At 40.0% G+C, this 22,693-nt stretch overlaps 3 protein-coding genes and 1 non-coding gene across 4 annotated transcripts; 2 read left to right on the forward strand and 2 right to left on the reverse strand.

The window, feature by feature from the left end:
- The first annotated feature begins 2,836 nt into the window (after window positions 1-2,836).
- LOC126782937 (probable LRR receptor-like serine/threonine-protein kinase At1g56130) lies at window positions 2,837-6,823 on the forward strand. The gene is made up of 19 exons (XM_050508293.1): window positions 2,837-3,002; window positions 3,080-3,236; window positions 3,346-3,417; window positions 3,502-3,573; window positions 3,695-3,766; window positions 3,860-3,931; window positions 4,033-4,104; window positions 4,202-4,273; window positions 4,363-4,434; window positions 4,558-4,629; window positions 4,719-4,790; window positions 4,944-5,015; window positions 5,145-5,213; window positions 5,367-5,432; window positions 5,557-5,601; window positions 5,713-5,780; window positions 5,869-6,245; window positions 6,316-6,511; window positions 6,596-6,823. Exons 1-19 carry the CDS (start codon window positions 2,900-2,902, stop codon window positions 6,784-6,786), a joined length of 1,992 nt encoding a protein of 663 aa, XP_050364250.1. The 5' UTR covers window positions 2,837-2,899; the 3' UTR covers window positions 6,787-6,823.
- A 72-nt stretch (window positions 6,824-6,895) lies between these two features.
- On the reverse strand, window positions 6,896-6,968 carry TRNAR-CCG (transfer RNA arginine (anticodon CCG)). Its single transcript has one exon. It is a non-coding gene; the product is annotated as a tRNA-Arg (tRNA).
- A 4,681-nt stretch (window positions 6,969-11,649) lies between these two features.
- On the forward strand, window positions 11,650-14,196 carry LOC126781988 (putative clathrin assembly protein At2g25430). Its single transcript, XM_050507128.1, has 2 exons — window positions 11,650-11,807; window positions 11,910-14,196. The coding sequence occupies exon 2, from the start codon at window positions 11,978-11,980 to the stop codon at window positions 13,952-13,954; it is 1,977 nt and encodes a 658-aa protein (XP_050363085.1). The 5' UTR covers window positions 11,650-11,807; window positions 11,910-11,977; the 3' UTR covers window positions 13,955-14,196.
- Window positions 14,197-17,976: 3,780 nt separating this feature from the next.
- Window positions 17,977-19,249, reverse strand: LOC126784524 (glycosyltransferase BC10). Its single transcript, XM_050509987.1, has one exon. It carries the CDS (start codon window positions 19,133-19,135, stop codon window positions 18,011-18,013), a length of 1,125 nt encoding a protein of 374 aa, XP_050365944.1. The 5' UTR covers window positions 19,136-19,249; the 3' UTR covers window positions 17,977-18,010.
- Between the last annotated feature and the right edge of the window lie 3,444 nt (window positions 19,250-22,693).

Below are 22,693 nucleotides of genomic sequence, written 5' to 3' on the forward strand. Positions count from 1 at the left end.
GCGATAGCTTCCAAGAATAACCAAGTCGTTCCATCGAAGAAATCCAAGTCCACAACCGCGAGGTCAAGCGGAGAGGCCGAGCCGGTCAAGAAGTCCAAACAAACATCCTTCAAATCAAAGAGAGAACAGATTGCCCTTGTCACCCGGAGCGTGGCTAGAGCTCAACCCACGACATTTATGGCACTTGCTAGTAAGCCTCGTCAACCAGTCATCACCTTAGAGAGCTTGGAAGCAATAAAGCATGTCTCTCAGAGTGGGAAGAAGCAAGTGTCAAAAGAGAATGAGCCAAAAAAAACAAAACAAAACAAAAATGCTCCACGCCTGCATAAGCTTAAATTGCACATGGCACCAAAAACAAAAGTCAAAGTCAAAAAAAGGGGGTCGCATCTTAAGCCCGCGGGCATGCCCGCACAGGATCATACCAGCCCAGAAATAATAAAAACTCCCCGAGAAGAACCCAGGAAATTGGCACAGAATCATACCCGCATCTTTGCAATCCCGATCTTCGACGCCGCTACACCTCCGGCCGGCGCACCACCTGCATCGCCACCAGCTCGCCGTCGTCGTCCTCCCTCCGGCCTTGGATGGCCTCGCCGCCGCGGAAACATGAGAACTAAGGGGGAGACAGTCGGCTCTTTCCGGCGTCTATGATCGCCTCTCCGGCCACCGTTTGGGTCAACTCCGATACTTTTCTTCTTCTCCTCTTCGTGCTAAACAAGTCTGTGTAATTAGTTCTTGGATTGGATGAAGATTTGAGGACTTTGGATTTTGGAAATTCTCGAAGCCGTGTTGTTCTTCGTGCTTCGACCGTAAATGCTGCTTCTGCTTGATTTTATTATTCTTGATATCTGTGGTGAAGTCTTGTTGTTAGCTTTCTGGATTGAATGGATCAAAATTCAAAATTTCTACATATTGATTGTTGAAATGCATGAATTTTGCCGAGAAGCTACGTGCAAATAAAAAAAAGGGGAAACAGAAAACTACCTTGCATCCATGGCCTTCTGTTGCAGTTTGGAGTGGCAAAACGAAAGAACTTCAGGTTGAATATGAAGATGAAAACTGAACAACAATAAGTAATGAATGAAATGCTTGTGTGTTGAACTAGAAGATTGCAGGAGACTAAATAAGCAAGCATGCAGTTGCATTAATGCAGGTAGGAAGAAAAAATTTGTCAATGATCATCAATAAATACCAACACTCCTAAGCAATTAATGCTAGAGATAAAATTTGTCAATGATCATCAATAAATGCTCAAGCCATACCAAATCAACACCAAATCAAATAAATCGATGGGAAAGTTAGTAATTTCCCTTTGTGTCGAACTAAATCTCGGAAGTCATACGGAAAGATTACTACAAAATTTGCAGAGCCCCGAAAGCTAGCTCCACAAATTCTCCAAATCAAAGTGCATACTTCAAGCTGCGCTTTCGGCACGTGACGACGACATGTCTGCAACACGACTTGAAGTGGGGGCATTTGTAGACACAAGAAATTTAATGAAGTAAATCATCTTCATTAAATGATTAAATCGACCAAGAACTCGACAAAATTGCATACGTGGCCCAAAAGTCAACAAGGTCAGTACGGATCCGAATAAAATTTGCGTCAGCACATAAACGGATGATCGTAATCGAAGCTATGTGATTCCGACTTTAATTGGAAATTGAATGTCATTGACGATCGAAATGGTAATCAGACATTTGATTAAATTAATAAATTTCTTTACGGTTATAATTAAATCAATAATTTGAATATGTTTAATTTAGTTATTCTCATAACTAATTTTAAATTAATCAGAAAATACATATTGATTTAATTATACAATTAAAGAAAATTATTATTTTTTTAGTATCATTAAAATATTCTATAAAATATAAGCCTTGACACTATAAATACCCCTTCCAACATGAAGAGAGGGGGGATTTTTCTTTGAAGAAGAAGAGAGAAAAATCACTTGAGCAAGATCACTCTCGAGAAATCCCGAAGTCTCCCAAGTCCTCGAAGAATCAACAAGCTACCAAATCGCTCGTTCTTCATCAAATCTAAATCCAAACTCAAGTCCACGAAGAATCATCAAGCTACCAAATTGATCGTTTTTCATCAAATCTGAATCCAAACTCAAGTTCTTAAGATTTTGTGCATGTCACCCTTGAGCCAAGTTACATATGAAGATAGAATCAGAGAAGTTCACAAAGATTGTAACATCGCGCTTGATTATCAATAAATTATATTTTATTTGTACACTGTCTGCACTGTTATTTGTTTTTAGATTCTCGTTCTACAGTGAGTGGAGCACATATATATATATATATTAGTACTCTCTATGGTAGCCCCATTTTTATTTTTGTAATGGATTTTGCAAATTTATATGTAAGATGCCAATTTGGTTCTATCACTTCTATAGTTCTATATACTAAGGAATGCATGATTTTATCAATCTACGAGTTGGTAATAATAACATTGAGCGAGATTAAATAAATAAAAAACGAAATAAGAAGGAAGCATTAGCTCATAATCTAATTTAAGAACTTGTCTTCACCAATCTCCATCAGCACCAACCACAAGGACATGATGTCAGTGCAGGAATTGAGACAGTGATGACAAAACGTCGTCGTAGGTGTTTCTATCACAGTGGCAGTTTGCTTTTGACGCACAAGGAAACTGTCAAAGCTGAAAAACAAGTATATGCAGATTGGATATATCAGTTTGGTCACCATTTTCATAGAGTCAAAGCAAGACTTGGTGTTTATTGTTGTATTTGCTTAACAGATCCGAATCTCTATGTATTAATTTAAATCTTTGTATCTCTTTAAATTTTTAGACGGCCTGCTAGTCCTTCTTGCAAGCTTGCTCTATAAACAATGGTTGTAATCAGCAATATAATTAGTATACTGCGTACATGACGTTGCTGCTGCCAATGGAGCTCTGGAGTGCTTTGTCTTTGCTTCTTCTTTGTGCATTTCAGCTCGTTTTGGCACAAAGAATCACTGCCCCAGATGAAGGTTAATACTTCTTTACGCGATTCGAATTTGTACATTAGCTTTCGGCCATACTCATTTCTTACTTTTTTTCTTCACAGTTACTGCTCTCAATAAGGTAGTAGAACACTGGAACTTAGTAAATTACTTGAATCTAACCATTGACCCCTGCACTGAAAATGCCACATGGGCATCTGAAACTGCGAATCCCCGTGTGGCTTGCGATTGCACAGGCAGCGCCTGCCATATTACTCACCTGTTAGTGACTTAGTACTTAATTCATCATAGCCATCTTCCTATGCTAGCTCTTGAATGAACTTCTGCTCTTTAGAATATGTATATATGTTTATATTACCTCGATATTCAGGAAAATATATGCCTTGGACATAGTTGGTGATCTGCCTGGAGAACTATTTGAGCTAAAGCAGCTAATAGACCTGTGAGGATAAAAAAAAATTCCTTGAGCTTCAATATTTGTCTTCCTTACTTTGCTATGTTTTTAAGTTGTGGAATTATGGTGCAGGAATCTTGGTCAGAATATATTAAGTGGGCACATTCCTCCTGAAATCGAACTGTTATCCAACATGCAGTACCTGTAATTGCAACACAAAAATTTATATCTTGTTTGTTACTTTATTTATACTGGATATTGTATCCGAGTGAATCTAAGCACAATCTTATGGGACTTTTCTTTGTTCTTTTTGTTTTTTGAGCAGAAGCTTAGGCATAAACAATCTGTCAGGTCCAGTTCCACCAGAGCTTGGCAACTTGAGCAAGTTGGTTGTGCTGTAAGTCCATGTCTGCAATTTTCAGATATACAAATTGTTGTCCTTTCTTTTAAGTCCTGTTTATGGAGTTGACATGTTCTCATAATTGAACAGAAGTTTTAGCTCAAATCAGTTCTCTGGGAAATTGCCCCTAGAGCTTGGAAAACTGACCTCATTGCAGCAGCTGTAAGTTTTTCACTAAAGTAATAATTTGCAAGTATGTATCTCTCAATTTTACCTAAAATGATAGATTGACAGTATGAATATATCAAGTATCTTCACTTCAGGTACATAGATAGCAGTGGAGTGACTGGACCAATTCCACAGGAGCTTTCGAGCTTAAAATCCCTTCAAACTCTGTACTTACATTATATCTCTTTTCAACTTTGTAATATTGAAGTATACGAGTAATATTTCTTCAAGTTCGTCGTGGAGTACTAACATTATCTGTTTCAGCTGGGCATCTGATAATCTCTTTACTGGAAAACTCCCACAGTTCTTGGGAACTTTTACAGAACTCGTGGACTTGTATGTATAGATATCCCGTTGTTTACATATTTCAACTTAGATAAAAAAAATTCTTGGAATTTAATAGCACTAAAAGTCCTTTTTTACAGGCGACTTGAAGGCGCATTGCTTGAAGGACCAATTCCAAGTAGTTTTGGTGCTCTAACCAAACTAGACATCTTGTAAGGCCTGGTCAATGTGTACCTTTTGCACGATTTCGTTTCTTGCTCAATCAATGAAGATAATATATAGTTTCTTTTGATGTTGAAATATCTGATTTCTAATGTGCTTGACTGCTTGTGTAGGAGAATTGGTGATCTTAGCAAGGAAGATTCTTCTCTTGATTTTTTGGAAAATCTAACAAGTTTGTCCATGCTGTATGATGCTCTTTATCCTTTTCAAATGTTCTAATTATCAACTATTTTATCCTTCTGCAGAATGTAACTGGTTCTAGACCTTTTTGTAGGTCTTTAAGAAGTTGTCGAATATTTGGAAAAATTCCTGAACAAATTGGCAAGTTTTCCAAGTTGCAATACCTGTAAGTAACTTTGTCATTCATTATCCATCGTTCCTCCTCCTGAATCTTGATGCTCTAAACGTATTACACTTAATTCTGCTAGAAGTTCCTCTCCTAGTATATGATCTTACATCTAGTTTTCATTAATGCAAAAGTTTGAGTTCACTTTTGCAGAGATTTGGGGTTCAACAAGTTGAATGGGTCAATACCAGACTCATTCCAAGATTTTACTGTGATGCAATTTCTGTATGACAACTTTGACTCTATAATGCGTAAACAATGTGCATTTGCATGTCCTTAAGTAGCATGTGGTTGATTTCACAAGAATTGTGGTCTATTAAGAAGGTAAATTAGTTTGTGTATGCAATATCTCAGGTATCTGGGAAGCAATGACTTGACTGGAGAACTACCTACAAGTATCGTAAGTCCAAAGCTTATCGCACTGTAAGTCGCACCTTGAACTTCAGGTGTCCCTTCTTCCTAGTGTATAATGAATCTCAGGATGAGCATACTTTTATACAAAATTTAGATGATCATATCATTATTTTTAGTAAGTATCTATCGAGCTAATCCCTGTAATTAATTGTTAATATGTAGAGATGTCTCCTTCAATCCACTAACTGGTGATTTACCTTCAGCTTTCTCTACAGAAGGTTTTTCACTGTGAGTTGAGCTTCCCTTTTCCTTTTATATTTCACAGCCAGACTCCATTGCATGTTGCTATCTATCTGTATTCTAAATCATCTTTTACCGTTATTGAACATAACGTCTAGCTTCTTCTCTTCAGAAATGTGCTTGGTACATCCATCAATGCAAAAGGATTATCAGACAGGTAACTTGTATTTACAGTAGGCTGTAATTCATACTTTCATTTGTAAGCTCATAATTAACAAGTCAGGGTTACTTTCGTTAACAACTTAACATTATGCATATGGGAGATCAGTGGAGAACCTGGATTGTTGCATTGTCTACAAGGAGACATCAAGTGCGCTAATAAGTTACCAGCAGTCTGTAAGCATAGATTAACTTGTAAATGTTACATGTTTCAATTCTTTATAATGTAAATTTGCTACAATTTTAATATTTGAATTTTGTGTAGCTTCATTTTCTATTAAATGTGGAGGCAAAAGCCAAAAATCTGTATCTGGTACTGAATACGATGGTGATTCTGAAATCTTGGGAGCTGCTTCATTCTACAAAAGCTCTAGAAATCAGTGGGTGGTGAGCAACACAGGAAACTTCCTTTTCAACTCAAATGGACCTCAATACATAGCAAACACAGATTCACAAATCACGGAAACATTAGACTCAGAGTTGTACAAGACAGCAAGAATCTCACCAACCTCACTGAGGTATCATGGCCTAGATTTGAAGAACGGAAAATATATCGTTGAGCTTCACTTTGCAGAGTTACAAATGGAGAACACCACTTCTTGGAGAGGTCTCGGAAGGCGCTTATTCGATATCTACATTCAGGTATGCATACACATTTGGATAACTTGCCCTGCAAGCTTCTATGAGATGTTGCCTTATATTGGGGTTTCAGGGTGAGAGAGTTGTCCAAGACTTGAACATTCAGAAGGAAGCAGGAGGATCCAAGAAGGCATTGATCAAAACATTTGAGACAAACGTGACGAACACAATCATGGACATCCATTTCCTGTGGGCTGGAAAAGGCACTTGCTGCATTCCATTTCAAGGCACATATGGACCTCTCGTCTCTGCAATCCATGTTTATCAAGGTAACAACATTTTCATAGTAAGTCTCAATTTTTTCCGGAAGTAACTGATTCGTGCTAAATCTAGCTCGTTCTTAATTTCCGTAGTCTCGGGTGCTGGATCTTCTTTGAATAGCGAGAGGAAGCGTGTGGGAAGGATTGTGGGAGTGTCACTTGGTTGTGCAGCTGTTATGATCATAATGTCATCAGTGTTCTACCTATGGTGGATTAAAGATGATGCTGAACCCAGACATGTCAGGATACACGGAACAATGCGGAAGACAAGAGCAAACATGTGAGAATGCGTCACAAAATGTGTGGATAGTTGATCAAGAAACTCCGAATTTGTGTGGATGAATAAGACTTGGTTAAAATTCTGAAAAGCAAAAGAAAAAATAGCTAAAACAACGATCACGGTGGGACTCGAACCCACAATCTCCCGCTCCGGAGGCGAGCGCCTTATCCATTAGGCCACGCGATCCAGATGACAATGTTGCTGTTTGAAACTTTAAGTCAAAGGAGACCAAATGAAGACACCAGTTGGAGTGAGAGAACAACTTAATAACACTTGTATTAATCTTTGGTTGGTTATAGTTGCATGTTATCCGTTCATGTATAATGTAAAGTCTAAATAATGAATAAAAAATTGGATAAATGAATAGTACAAGTAACATGAATTATTTCAACTCTCACATTATCTAAAGCAATTGGATGTCTTGTAACTTTCATGAAAAAGGAAGATTACTAACTTATCAGACATACATATACAATCCCTTTGTGACTTTGTGTAATGATTCAATAAGCACATTCGAGATTCATGTGTGAAATCACACCTCACACGGTTATAGCTCACGAGTTCACATGAGTTTGAACCTCTTAGACCTCTCTCACTATTACATATATTATATAACCCAATAATAAAATATATCAACGAAAGTTATGACGTTATAATTAATATGTTAATTTCACATTGTAACGACCCCAAAATTTCGAGCTTAAAAACTCAAAATTCTAAAGTCGTTAAACACAAAATAATCTCAATAAAATCGAAATCATTAAAGTGTCACAGCGGATCAATTCTGAGTTCTCAATACAACTCAGACAAACCAATTATTACAACCTAAATTTATAATCCATACATAAAATGGAAATGTAATAATCCTCACAAATCACTCACAAATCACACCAATTCTCACACACAAATCCACGCTAAAACCTCACCACAAGTAGGATACGAACGACTTCGAGCCTCCGGAGTCGTCGCTCACTCTCCACTAATCAGCACCTGCAGAGTTATCCCCTACACCATCGGATTGGTGCACCGTGATTGTAAACACAAACCCGGTAAGCTTTACAACTAGTATGAGTAAAATGAAAATAAAACTCACATATTAATGCATATACGAAAATCCACAAATCAAACAAATATAAATGCACTCATGAGTCAATGGACGGCCCATCTGGTTGTCCCAAAGAAATATGAAAAGAAGCTCTCATGAGAAATTAAGTAACCCTTCTGGTTACCCAAATGCATTTATAATACGGGTACCAAGAACGCTGGTACACATCTGTTACCCCTCTCGTAATACACCGCCGATATTGGGTAGCCACCCGCTACCCAACATCCAAAACAATCTGAGTACCCATGAGCAGATAACCACCTGTTACCTCACATGCAGTACTAAGGCAGACAGACTAGAGCTCTAACTGTATCGTAACTTTCGCCCGGCCAAAGGCTAGGTTTCGACTTGCCAAACACGTACAATAATCTCACATCATATTGTACCAAATATCAGGTCCGAAGACAATTCACATTTTAACAATCTCAATGTTAAAAAATCACGTACAATAATCTCACATCATATTGTACAAATTAAAATCACAATAAAATCATAACAGTATATTATATAACAAACTATATATACGTATTTATTTACCATTTGTACGATATATATATATATATATATATATATATATATATATATATATAATTCATTATATCTTATACACGCCCGAAGACAAAACGTTTAACAATTTCAATATTAAACTCATATGCTTGTCATCAAATTGACCTAATCCAGATGAATTCATAACAGTATACAATATAGCAAATTATATATATATATACTTATTACCAATTATTACAATATATATAGAATCCATTATATTGTATACATGTTGTATTTCAATAATAAAAACTCTTGCAAATATCTTAGAATCACCGCAAGGGTAGATTCGTAAATATGTGAGATTTTACTCACTTTATTGACTTGAGCGTAATTCCACAATTCCCGAAGATAATTCATTTCCTCGATTTAACGATCACCTTGAAAAGATAAGAAAAGAATTTAGAATCGTTTCGTAAACCTTTAAATGCCGAAACAGTAATAATCGGTTACTGTTCAGCAATTTTCAGTTTTACGAAGTTACTGTTCACTGTTACGGTTCACTATTACTATTCACGGTTAATGTACAAATATACAATTAATACGTATTTCTGTACGTATAAATACTATATACGTATTTCTGTACGTATACGTATTGTTTAAATGTAAATACAATCTCAGTAAATAAAATTTACTAAATTACCCTTTTACAAATTACTTTTACATTTACTGAAAGTAATTTATATTTACATTTACTATAGGTAAAATTTAATTACATTTACCGTACGTAAATAAAATTTACATTTACATTTACCGTACTTAAGTAAATTACCAAAATACCCTTCTCGGAATCACTGTTCACGCCGCCGCACGTGGTGGCGCGTGGAGTGCACGCGCCACTTCTGGCAGGCCGCGTGTGGCGCTCACGCGCCACTCACTGTGGCAGCGCGTGGGGCCCACGCGCCGAGCCCAAAACCGGCGCGTAGCACGCCACCGCTGCCCCATTTCTTCCCCTCACCTTCTCCTCCGCCCCTACACGGCCCAAGGACACCTTCTGGCCACCTCACGCACCCACACACGCCGCCTAAGGCGGCGGCGTTCATCAACCCACCGATCTCCTCAAATCCAACCAAAACGTTCCAACAATCATCAACAACCATCACAACAATTACACGAAGCTATTCATTACCTCTATCGATGTTTTGGACCGTCGGATTCCCTCGGTGAAGCTCCAAAAGTCGTCGTGAGACTCAGTTTCGGAGGAAGGATGATCGATGGCGTCGCTGCTCGAGGTGAGTCTCCCGTGGGTAGATTCGTGTCGCGGAGGAAGGAGCGAGGTCGTGGTGGTGGCGCCGAGCTCCTGCGATGCCGGCCACGTCGAACTCGATGAGCCCGAGGTCAAGCTCCGTCGGTGTTGCTCGATCCCCGCTCGGGGTGCGTCGCCGCTACTACCGGTCGCTGCGTCGTGGTCGCGCGGTCTCAGTGACACCGGCGGTGTCAAGCACGGAGGCGGTTGGAGGGAAATCGTCGGCTTGGAAGGAGAGGTAGGGGAGAGAGAGTCGCGAGGGAGGGAGAGAGAAAGGGAGGCGGGGCGAAACGATAGGGAAGGGTTTCCTGAATTGGAAACCCTAATTCACAAAACTATCCTATTTATACCCGTTTCCAAATCGGAAACTAACTTCTATCGTTAATAACTTTTACATCCGACGTCCGATTCGAACGTGTCACATGTCCACGCACTCGTATCGACGAGCTCTACAACTTTCGTGAAGAAAGTTTTCGAATTCGAGCGACGGAATAAAAGTCGATATAAAACTTCGGAAACGTAACGTTTTTCAACTTAAAACGTTCCAAGAACGTATCCGTAACTCGTTTTATAATGTCGCAACCAATCACATTCATTCTAGTGAAATTTCATAATTAAATAGAATTCAAATCAAACTCAAATATTGTTTGAAATTTAGGGTTATTACACACATTCTTGTTAGGCTTTCTTATTAGGATCAGGTTCGAGAGACATCAAATTTTATACAATTTTTGACACTCCTTATTAGTAATTATATTTAAAAAATTTCAATGGTCTAAATTAATTGTGAATGTGATATCAGCGTACAACACAGTGACGTAGCTTATGACGTGGCATCACAATATTTTGATAAAAGAAATTATCAATTACATGAATTCCATTAAAAAACGAATAACCCTAGCTAGCTACTGGGCGTAGTCTTCTTCAAGTTTATATCAAAAGTCTGATTCTACTTTCCTTGCCCATGGAGGCCAATTGCATATAACTATTTGTCCAACGCATCAAAATTATCCACACTTACATGATTTGGATGATAGATCTAAATTTCTTAGACAATTTATGCTAGTAAGTTGAGAAACATAGCTAGAGATGATAGGCATCGAAGAAATCAGAAAGTGAGATTGAAAACCCAATTTAAGTATGAAAATTAAAGGATTTATATATATGAAAATATATTTATTTATTATAAGATGATATAATCCCAAATTCACAACTTTGTTATTATGTTCCTCCTTTTATTCTTCTTCAGATCATACGGCTCATATGCATGTGATGCATCCTTGTTCTTTTGCTTATATTCTTGTTCTTTTTTGAGTTCTTTCAATTCAATCGTTTTTTATCATGCATTATTAATTATTAATTTAAAATTAATCTTGTTCTTTCTTTTAATAATAATAATTTAATTGCATTTTGTTTGAGAACGTATAATGCCAAATCACTTGCCACATCAATTTGTTGTATGCTGACATCACATTCATAATTAATCTAGACAATTATAAAACTTTAAATATAATGGTTAAGAATGAGCGTAAAAAATTGTGTATGATTTGATGGCCCTTCAACTGGACCCTTCTTATTATTATAAGTTTGTTTCGTTTACTAATATAACACTTGGAGGAGTATTGTAGCTAAAATTACTCTAACATTGGAACGAAGAATTGGAACAAGGGTAGGGAATCCATTTTGATTCAAGTAGACTTTCCCAAATTATTATTATTTAAATAATTTAGTATATTATCCTTTGATAGCTGATTTGAGTAGAGTTTACTTGTACCCACGTTTACTAGGATAGACCCTGCTCCATCAAATCAAAGCCCCTTCACACCTGCTCAGCTGCTTTCTTTCAGACACACACGGCGCGCCCGACACCACCGCCAATTTCCAGATCCCAGATCACTCCAACGCCTCAGATACCTCCACGTCACCCACCTCCAGCCCACTATTTAATAAATCCCAATTCTGTCCCTGACTCTCCTATACGACCTTCTGGGAAAGAAAGCACTGCCAGAGAGAAAATAGAAACTTGGAACAACAACCAATTGGCCTCCCTTTCTCCTCCAATAAACCCGATCCAACCGCCGGAGCTTCCACTTCCCGCAGATCTAGAGCCTTACGGTAACTAATAAATGTACGACCTCCTATTATTAGACCGGAATTCGGATATTTATTTCGTCTTTGGAATTTTGACTAACCAAAATGAGCTTATAATTGATTAAAAATTCCATTTCAGTAGCTAGCTCAGCAGAATTTCGGAACTGAATCTTTCGTTGAGATCGGCGAGCTGAATCAGCGGCGGAGATGGCGCCGAGCACGATCCGGAAGGCGATCGGAGCCGTCAAGGACCAGACGAGCATCGGAATCGCGAAGGTCGCCAGCAACATGGCGCCGGACCTCGAGGTCGCCATCGTCAAGGCCACCAGCCACGAGGACGAGCCCGCCGGCGAGAAGTACATCCGCGAGATCCTCCAGATGACGTCATACTCCCGTGGCTACGTCCACGCGTGCGTGTCGGCGGTGTCGAAGCGACTGGGGAAGACGCGCGACTGGATCGTGGCGCTTAAGACCTTGATGCTGGTTCACCGCCTCATGAACGACGGCGACCCGGTGTTCCAGGACGAGATCCTCTACGCCACGAGGAAAGGGACGAGGCTGCTCAACCTCTCCGATTTCCGGGACGAGGCTCACTCCAGCTCGTGGGATCACTCGGCTTTCGTCCGGACTTTTGCCATGTACCTTGACCAGAGGCTTGATTTGATGCTCTTCGACAGGAAGAGTGGTGCCGGTACTACTCCGGCGAGGGACCGAGACAGCGGCGGTTCCGGGACCTACCGGTCACCGCCGCCGAGGCCAAACTATGAATACGAGTATGGAGGAGAGGCGAGGGAGTATGAGAATGGGGGAGGGATGAGGCGGTCGAGATCTTACGACGATTATAATGGAGGGGGGATGAGGAAGTCGAGGTCTTATGGAGATGTGAGTGAGTCTGGGAAATCGGAGAAGAGGGCGGTGACTCCTTTGAGGGAAATGAAGCCTGAGAGGATTTTCGGCAAGATGGGGCATTTGCAGAGGCTGCTGGATCGGTTTCTGTCGATCCGGCCAACGGGGCTGGCCAAGAACAATAGGATGATTCTGGTTGCTTTGTACCCTGTGGTGAGGGAGAGCTTTCAGTTGTATGCAGATATTTGCGAGGTTTTGGCGGTTTTGCTTGATAAGTTTTTCGATATGGAGTATTCCGACTGTGTGAAGGCGTTTGATGCTTACGCGAGTGCGGCTAAGCAGATTGATGAGCTTGTTGGGTTCTATGGTTGGTGCAAGGACATTGGGGTTGCCAGGTCGTCCGAGTATCCGGAGGTTCAGAAGATTGGGAGTAAGTTATTGGAGACACTGGAGGAGTTTGTGAGGGATAGAAGTAAGAGAGGCAAGAGTCCTGAAAGGAAAGAGCTTCCCGCTCCGGTGGCTCAGGAGGAGGAGCCTCAACCTGATATGAATGAGATTAAGGCTCTGCCTGCGCCGGAGAGTTGGACTCCTCCGCCCCCACCCGAGCCAGAGCCTCAGCCTCAGCCCCAACCGGTGGTCCAAGAAGACTTGGTGGATTTGAGAGACAATGGGGTTTCAGCTGATAATCAAGGGAATAACATGGCTTTGGCTTTGTTTGCCGGTCCTGCTGCCAATGGCAATACAAATGGTTCTTGGGAAGCATTCCCTTCGGATGGGCAGCCACAAGTCACCTCGGCTTGGCAGAATCCCGCTGCAGAGCCAGGAAAGGCTGATTGGGAACTTGCTTTGGTCGAGACGGCAAGCCATTTGTCCCACCAGAAAGCAGCATTGGGTGGTGGATTGGATCCATTGTTGTTGAATGGTATGTATGATCAGGGCATTGTGAGGCAGCATGTCGGCACTGCCCAATTGAGTGGTGGTAGTGCAAGTAGCGTTGCATTGCCCGGGTCAGGGAAGAGTGCCACACCCGTATTAGCTCTTCCTGCCCCCGATGGCACAGTCATGCCTGTGAATCAGGATCCATTTGCTGCATCATTGACTGTTCCACCTCCTTCCTATGTGCAAATGGCTGATATGGAGAAGAAGCAGCATTTACTTGTGCAGGAACAGCAGGTGTGGAACCAATATGGTAGGGAAGGAATGCAGGGCCAGACTAGCTTGGCCAAAATGAACCCCGCCGGGTTCTATGGGGCACCTCCCATGCAGATTCCGCCATACGGAATGCCACCAATGAACGGAATGGGGCCACCCGCCGGGTATTACTACGCTCCTTACTGATTTTTCCGGCCGTCCTCCTTTTCCTATAAATGACTTCTCTTTGTTTATTTTTGTATGTTGTTTTTTTTCCTAGTGTTTAAATGTTCTAAGCCTTTATTCTTGCTGGTACTTGTGCATGAAAAACGGTGGGGGAAGAGGGGAACTGAAAATGAAGAGATTTAGAGTCAATTGTTGAGGATGGGATTTTTCGTTGTTGCTCGGATATACATAATCGATTTGTACTCTGTGTTCGTGCTCTGTAATATTAGAATTTCTTGACGATTTTATTCTTCCACAAACAATAATCTCTTATTTTGTTTTGAGAACCCACCAAATTTAATTCATTGGATTCGTCTCTTAACCTTTCTGTATACGATGTAGTGTCATCTAGTCATCTACATTCATGATTAATCATTGTGTTGCTTGGCATGCAATGTTCGTGCTTTTCTTTTAACAGTTAGCAAACAGGATGAGGGTTTAGTACTAATAGTCAAGAGTCAGAGAGTTTCTTTCATGCTAATTTGTACTCATTATGATTCAATACATTGGCTAGGGACAAGTTACTATTCCAGATGTTGAAATTTATTGGTCTACTAATGAGATTTGTTATTATTAGCTATGCACAACCCACGCTTTAATCCTCTGTGATGCAATTTCAACCATGTTTAACCAGCTGTCGTTAATTGACTTCATAACATTATTAATTAAACAACTTGGTGATCTAGATAAATCAGATCCTGAATAAGAAACCGTGAAAGGGTGGCAAAGGGTTGAGGTTGAAAATGAATGATCAACAAGGGTAATAATATAAATATTTTGTAGATAACCAGGACCTGCAACGAGTAAGATAGACAATAGTCCAGAGCAGTAGTTTTCTTCAAGCGTGCAAAGTTGTCAAAGATAGAAGAATGAACTGAAAATGACCTATCCGAACGAACTCTGTTATTCTCTCTCAAGTCTTAACTAGTAAGTAGCTCCAAACTTTTGTTAGACTTTATATATACTAATCCAAATTTAAGGTCCTAGTTTTTAAGTGAGATCTCCACTGACCAAACATACTTCTTGATTCGCTCCACTACCGAAGTGTTTGCCATTCATGATCAATCATAACTTAAAGACATAGGGTTCCATGTCAAGGTAATCAAAAGATTTGTCATAAAGATATTTCCCTTCTATTTCAATTCCTTCTTCGTGGTTAAGAAAAACAGAGTATGATTAGTGAGGTGGAAGAAGATTGAAGAGCATAAAGTCCCAATAGAGAAAAATGAAGAGAATCGTCTTGTTTTGGCATACAACGAGTGTGTGGAACACAACTGTCTATGAAAATGGAGTCCACGACCACACCAGAGGTTCCTTTCTTTAGTTTCCAGTACTCTACTCCATTTTCTTTTCTTCTTCTTTTTTCTTTTGGTTACAACATTTTCTTTTCTTCTTTGATTCCAATAATTATTTCATTCAGAATTATGGGTATTCTACTTTTTAAGTCCTCTTCTGTTTTTTATTCGATAAAAGCTAGATCGATGCTCAATTATGATGGATGACAAATATCACCAGACTAAAATCTAATCGACACAATGACCCAGCAACTTTTACGTACAGAAAGCATATATATATTGTGTTACTGTGTTAGGTATTTTACAATTTACAATGTTGAACCCAACTGTCGGTGTGTACATATACGTACAAATGATTAAACCCAAAACTCAACACAACTAATCTAGGGGTGTCTGGCTTTTACGTCAACGAAGGAGACAATCGAAAACAGTGGCTGGAAAGAGCAAGGGCTACCACAAAAACTGGGTTCTTATTTTATGGTTGAACCAAGAAATTCTATCGTATTCAATATGCATGGGCTGAAGCTACCACAAAAATTATAGTTTACCAAATGATGAAAATGAAATCAACATTGAAATGTCAACTGCGAGAGTCTGCGGAAAGACTAGACATCACTCATCGCAAGTTATATACGAGTGAGCTAATCAAGCTTTAAATTTTAATACTTCAGAGCCCTACAAACATCTCGAAAAACATACTAAGATATATATACACATTTCAAAAAAAAAGAGAAGACATACAGATATATATACACATTTAAAAGAAGAAGATATATATACATGAGCGACGTCGACCCGGATTAAACTATGTGAAAATGTGAGGACGCTTGCGAAGAGGAGAGGATTGGAGTCCCAGTTTGAGGACCACTTTGTGTACCTTTCTTTTTCTGTTTGTTGAGCAAACTTGGTCTGTGATTTGATGGGTGGTGGAGTCATTCAGTTGTATGTATGGGGCAGATGAGTCTCTCTTTGTATGAGGCTCATAATTCTGGGCCTTCCTCACCTCTTTTTTAACTTTTACACAATGGTGATTAATTTTTGTTGTTTTTTCATCATTGTCCTGTGTAACCGTTCTTCCCTTCACCGATTTGAACCATGCAATATTATGATTCTATGTCTCTGTGGGTACTACTATATTTCACCTATAATTACGCTTTCTCTGGCTCAGTCGATCGCAGCATGAAACAATGGTTCATATTCACTCACATCCCACCTATGAGGCAATGAGTCGATGAATTGTGAATGTATTATTGAACGCGCGCCGGCACCCTCTATTCGAATCGGTGGAGGAGCGTAGTGTATGAGTATTGGATTGGCCATGTAATCGAAATCCCAAGTCCTTCGGGAAACATATCAACATAAGTTACTACTTATCTCTTCATGAATATAACTTGGGAATTCACCTGCTCCATAAACAGAGTTCATTGAAGTTTGATTTGCCCAACCAGTGGCCAATTTCTCTGATTTTCTCGAGGATATTTCTATCACATCATGATGCACTGTGATGATAAACAGGTCCAAAAGTGGGTTACTTTGTATTAGTTTGGGCCGTCTCCTATGGGCTCCCTTGAACTCGGGCACCTGAAAATATGATTTCAAAGTTGAAGTCGACAAAACGATGAGGAAAGCTCCCTTCTTTTGTGCAAACATGAATGGATATGTGATATGTCTCCGGGTAAAGCTACACTAGCACAAGATCCCTACACTCAATGTTTTTGGCAAATAAAAGTTTTTTGCAAAACGAATTTGGTGACGGATGTTTCGCTGATTTGAATTCTTCATAAATTGTTTGCAAGGTCTGGCTGCGCAAAATTTCAGCAACATTGTTAGATTGAAAAAAAATGCACAAATGTGAACTTAACTAGGGTGGAATAAGTAGTGACAATAGCCCCTCGGCAAAATTTACAGCGAAAAACAACTAGCTCTAAAAAAATATAAGACTCAAGCTTAAATTTAGCATCACAGTACACGGTTATGATAGCTCTTCTCTACAAAACTCTACAATGTGTCTGGCTTGTTTCACATCGCAAACAAATAAGATGCCTTATCTGGTAATACCGTATTAGGAATTATCCCCCATTCCATTCCCTAATACAGGAAAATCCATACAACCCATTCTCTTCCCCAAATTGCATTTATTAATTCTCTCATCACACCGAATCTTCAAATCAAAAATAACAATTATAATCATTAAATTATCCAGCCAATATTTTAAATAACAATTAAGATAAGATTTTCCAAGTCTAACGCAACCGTGCACATGAAATTTCCCCGCCTACATTACCAACGTTACCCACCACCCCATCCCCCGTTGTTGCTTTCATAGTTCGCAACCCAACGCGCGTCTGCCTTAGTGTCATTCATTGGTTGAGAAAACTTACGCGCCACCCCTCCTCCGCCGTGTAAACTTGGCAAATTGGCGGGGGCGGGAAGCTTTTTATTTATCCCCACAAAAGGGCGGGCTTTGGAAGTTAATGGAAAACGAATCTTCAAGAGCCTAAAGACCATGCGCCACCTTGAACTTAAAGGACCCCAAAATTTGCAGCGTCAATATTTGGTTAACCAAAAACGTTTGCCCTTTTTGGAAATTAAAGAAAAATTATACTATAATTAGGGTATACACAATCAGATCAAGTCATCAAATCCCACCGGGTTTGTTCCCGGATTTTCATTTCATTTTTTTCCGTTTTGATTTTCTATAATTACAATTACAGATTCACCCAAAAAAAAAAACACACATTAACTAATCTCTGAAAATGACGTCACTCGCCATACTCATCAATGTCCCCACCGCCTCCGGCGGGAACTTCCTCGCGAATAGGAACGGGTCGTGGCGCTCGCTGCCGGACCACTCGGTGGCGTTGACGTTAAACTCGTCGCCGTACCTGGGCCGGGCCTCCCTGAGGTACCATATCAGGTCGGGCCCGACGTCGGAGGCGTTGTACGTGACCGGGTGGCCGTCGAAGCTGCCGGTCCAGTCCACGTGGGTGAGCGTGGCGGGCACGCACCCGCCAGGGTCGCGCATGTGGAGGAGGGTAGGGAAGTAATTCTCCTCCGGGTAACAAGTGTCCCACCTCTCGCAGGGCAGCTTGAACTTGGACCAAAGCCGCTGGTCGCCCACCACCAGCCGCGCATGCTTCCGCTTCAGCACCCAGAACTGCGACCCGATCCGGAACTCATCCAGGCTCACCTGCGGGAGCATCGCGTCCGCTCCACGCGCAGCCCACCTGTCGTACGCCCCGACCTCGTTCTCGAGGATCTCGATGAAGCTCCGCTTCGATCCCGCCAGCGTCCGGTACGTGAAGTTGAACGAGTGCAGCGGGACGCACGACGGGGTCAGCAGCGCGAACATCGAGGTCGTCCGATCGTCAAGCAGCGCGTGCGCGAGTAGGCGGCGCGTGGCGGAAATGAGAGTCGGGGTGAACCGCTGCGCCGGCTTGGAATGTACAACGCGGCCGGCGAAGACGCCGGAGAACGGAGGCTCGTATGGGAATCTCGGGTCGGCGTGAACGTAGATTCTGTACAGCGATTTCGGGGCATGTCGGAAAAACTCCTCCCATAAAGGAGCGAACGGCAGCGGCGTGGTGGTGAGGAACATGAAGGCGATCTTCGGCTTCTTGAACCGCGGCGGCCTCGAGTTCACCCTAGCGGCGATGCGGAGGAGAGAGACGTCATCTAAAGGTAAGGGAGCGGGGGGAGGAGGGGAGGAGAGGGGAGTGAGGTTGAGTTTGCGGTGGTGGATGTTGGTGGGGGATTTGGAGATGTGGACGGAAATGGTGGCGGGGCTGGTGACGGTGAAGACGACGGCGAGGGGCATACAGAGTATAATGGCGCAGATGAGAGAGAGTGGTGTTGGGGAGATCAGCATGGTATATGGTTCTCTAGAGAGAGAGAGAAGAGACACTGACCGGGATAGATATCAGTGAGTGGGATTTGGTGGATAACAAAGAAGAAGGTGATGGGGTTCTGTTCTTTTTTAGCTTTAGTTTCCAATTGACGGCCCGGATAAGCTTCCCACATAAATAATAATGCTTCTCTTCTCTTCTCTTGCAGACCTACAATTCTTGGATATTAGTTACGTGATTATTACTATTGTTGGTATTCGGGTCGGGTGGGATTCCCGATCCGTATTTGACGTAGCCGGAGTTTCCAGAGGCGGTGAGGTCGGGCGGAGCTGCGGGGAGCTTTAGGGGAAGAAGCAATTTCTCGTAAAGAGGAAGCGGGATAGTTGGCTATCATGGCGGATGTACACGTGGCGGGCATGCAGATGACGTGGGCCTCGTGGGTTTTGAGTGGCGTGGGCCTTGGGAGTGTGCTTGGTGGGGACGTACGGGCTGTTTCGATAGAGGGAAAACGACGCTGTTTTTCAGCGTCGTTTTCCGGGTTGTGATCGGGAAGAGGCCAATGTTGGTAATGCCACACCTAATACAGTGATTACAGTCTATAGATAAATTAGGGTTTTAGAAGGAGTAGTGGAATCTGCGTGTTCATCTTTTAGGGTTCGGCGAAGAATGGTCCCGAAGGGAAGAGGACTCTCATTCTCGATTACATCACACTTAGTTGACTTATCCCATTCCTTAATTAATTTTTGTATCCTGATATTTTTCTATCAAAGGAACAAAAAAACTGACTCTGAAAGTTGCATTTCATATAATCTACTTATGAAATCATATGTATAAATGATTCAAAAGTATAAATTAAGAAAAATTTTAAATACACTCCACTAATCTCTTAATACACACCCCTACTTAATACACTACCCACTACATTATTTTTTACTAAATACACATTCCAACTGCCCAAAATGCCATAATTTTAAAAAAATCATTAATTATCATATTATTTGATATAACTATTGTATATCTTTTTTTTTGTAATATTTTCAAATCATATGTTCTATTAGTTTTTGCCATAAACTTTATTCTATATTCAAATGATCATTGCCGATTAATAGTTAAATTACGAAATATTGTTGTTACAACTCCAACATCAATATAAATCAAACAAAAATATGTATCAAATTATTCAACATAACTTGCAATCATATAAGAAGAAAATAAGAATTGTTACAGTGAAAATATATAATAACAACTTATATATAAGTTATAGTCTACCATGAAGAAGATGTAATGTCTACATGTAGGTCTATGTATTGGGTCATTTTTTCCCTTCTAATAATATGTATATTTTAATCATTTTACTTATCTATATATCTTATTAAAGAACAAAATAAAATAGTAGTGTGTATTAAGATGTTAATGGAGTGTATTTAAAATTTCTCTTTTATTATTTGTGAAATGATTTTTATGGGTAATGATGATTTTGAACTAGAATTTTGGTTTATAGTTTAGAGTTTATGGTTTAGGGTATATGGTTTTAGAGTATATGGTTTAGGATTTAGGGTATTAGAGTGTATGTTGTAGGGTTTTAGCAAGAAACCAAAAATAGTCTTTGATAAAATAGCTTAAATATATATATTTTAAATTAAATCTTAAGTGTTAAATGGTGATTGGAATGGAATACCACTGGACATTGACACGTGATTCTCCAGGAGGACTGGAAAACTCCTCGTGTACCCAACAACACCCACTACTACACATAGTACCTTTAATGACATTTTAGAGATGACGTTTTTTTTAAGTCTTTTGAAAGTAGATTAAATGGCATTTCTTTGAAAAAAAACGTCATTAAATTTTCAAGTCACCATTTTAAAATTATATTCATGGCGTTTGAAAACGCTATAACATTTATGGCATTTCTAAAACGCTATTGTAATTGCATTTGATGGCGTTTGGCAAACGCCTTTGCCAAATTAAAGTTCGATTGCGTTTCTAAACGTCATAAATATTAGATATGCTTGCTCTTATTTTCACTTAATTCCATCGATTCCATCGAGACCCTATATCTATCTCCAAACAAGTATTTACTTCTCTATCTCTCTCTCCCTGACCTCAAACACTTGGTTTCTTCAAAACCAAATCTTAAGCATCTGAATCTCTCCGCTTCAACTTCCTCGATCTTCATTCCTACTCTTCCGCCATGACTGATAAAATTGATTCATCTTCACCCGTAAAACCCACAAAGGCCAATTGACATGTTAACAGTTGTTCCCCCCAACCCGACTCCACTGCTTCCGATTTTTACATTGCAACTCGAACTTCGCGGATACACACTTCAGCTCTCATTCTTTCTTACTCCCCAGAAATTAGAGTTTTCAATTTCCATGGATCCCCATCCACGCCTCGATGACGTAAGCCTCTCAGCTCAATCATCATTCCATTTATATCAGCTCAATTTCTCTTTGTGATTAATTTCGATTCCATTAAATTTAGGATGATGATTACAGAGGTGAGTTTCCGAGAACCAGCGGTGCCCCTTGGTCAGGTAAGCATCGCACTCGTCGTCAAGCTGTTAATGCGTGATTGGATTTTTGGTTGTTGATTTCTTGGTGTGTGTAACTTTTAGGGAATAAGAGAAGTTTTGGGGAGATTGATGACGAATATGACTTCTTTGGCTCAAAGCAGGTATCTTCATATTCGTTCATATCGAAATTTCGAAGAATGGTGTTTGAATTTGTAGGAGTCTATTTGTCGATTTACAACGAAACTTGATCAATTCAGCAACTGAAGCTTTAAGAGGCTTTAAAGATTATATTACACCTCATACTATCAGACATTACAAAAGTTTTCATCATCTGATGTCACTATATGATGATAAAGTGTAGGGTTTATGGTGCATATTAAGTCAAATACATTCTGATAGGTTTCATAGGAAGAACAAGCTTTAAAAGAAAGATACTAATATATTTACAATGTACACTAAAGAAAAAGTCGAAGAAAATGCTCCAAGTATTGCAACATGAATGATTGTGTCCCTGCGTGAGAGGTATGCTAGAATTTAGAATGGTTTATAGTTTACTGATTAAACCTTTATACTTTGGGTAGTTGGTTTGAGTTGAATTTTCTTTCGGTCCTGTATCGATTTTGACTATGAACTTTTTCTTTTTGCAGTCTCTATACGTGTAAGGATGATTTCGCAAAGTGCCAAGTATGTATCAATTCATTCCCCCAATCCTTTGTCAATTACTGATATAAATTTCCTCTAGTTGGAAGCTAATGCTGACTAGTGTGTAATCTTAATGATCTAGTCACATCTAATTCCTTCTAGTCACAAGCTTAATTCATGGATTTCCATCAAATTTGGTGAGTTGCTGAATTTAGTTTGCATGGTTCTGGATTTCTATATATTATGTAATTTGTAGATGTTTATGTCCAAGTTTCACTTTTGTTTCAGTAGGGAATTGAAGCTCTTTGACCATCTATTCAACTACTATATTAAACTCATTATTATCAATATGTTTGAGTCATTGCCTCTCTCTTGCATATGGGTAGGTAGTTTCTCTTTATTCTTCTAGTCTGAGATAGTT

The sequence above is a fragment of the Argentina anserina genome, chromosome 2, assembly GCF_933775445.1.
Source record: "Argentina anserina chromosome 2, drPotAnse1.1, whole genome shotgun sequence".
Taxonomy (NCBI): domain Eukaryota; kingdom Viridiplantae; phylum Streptophyta; class Magnoliopsida; order Rosales; family Rosaceae; genus Argentina; species Argentina anserina.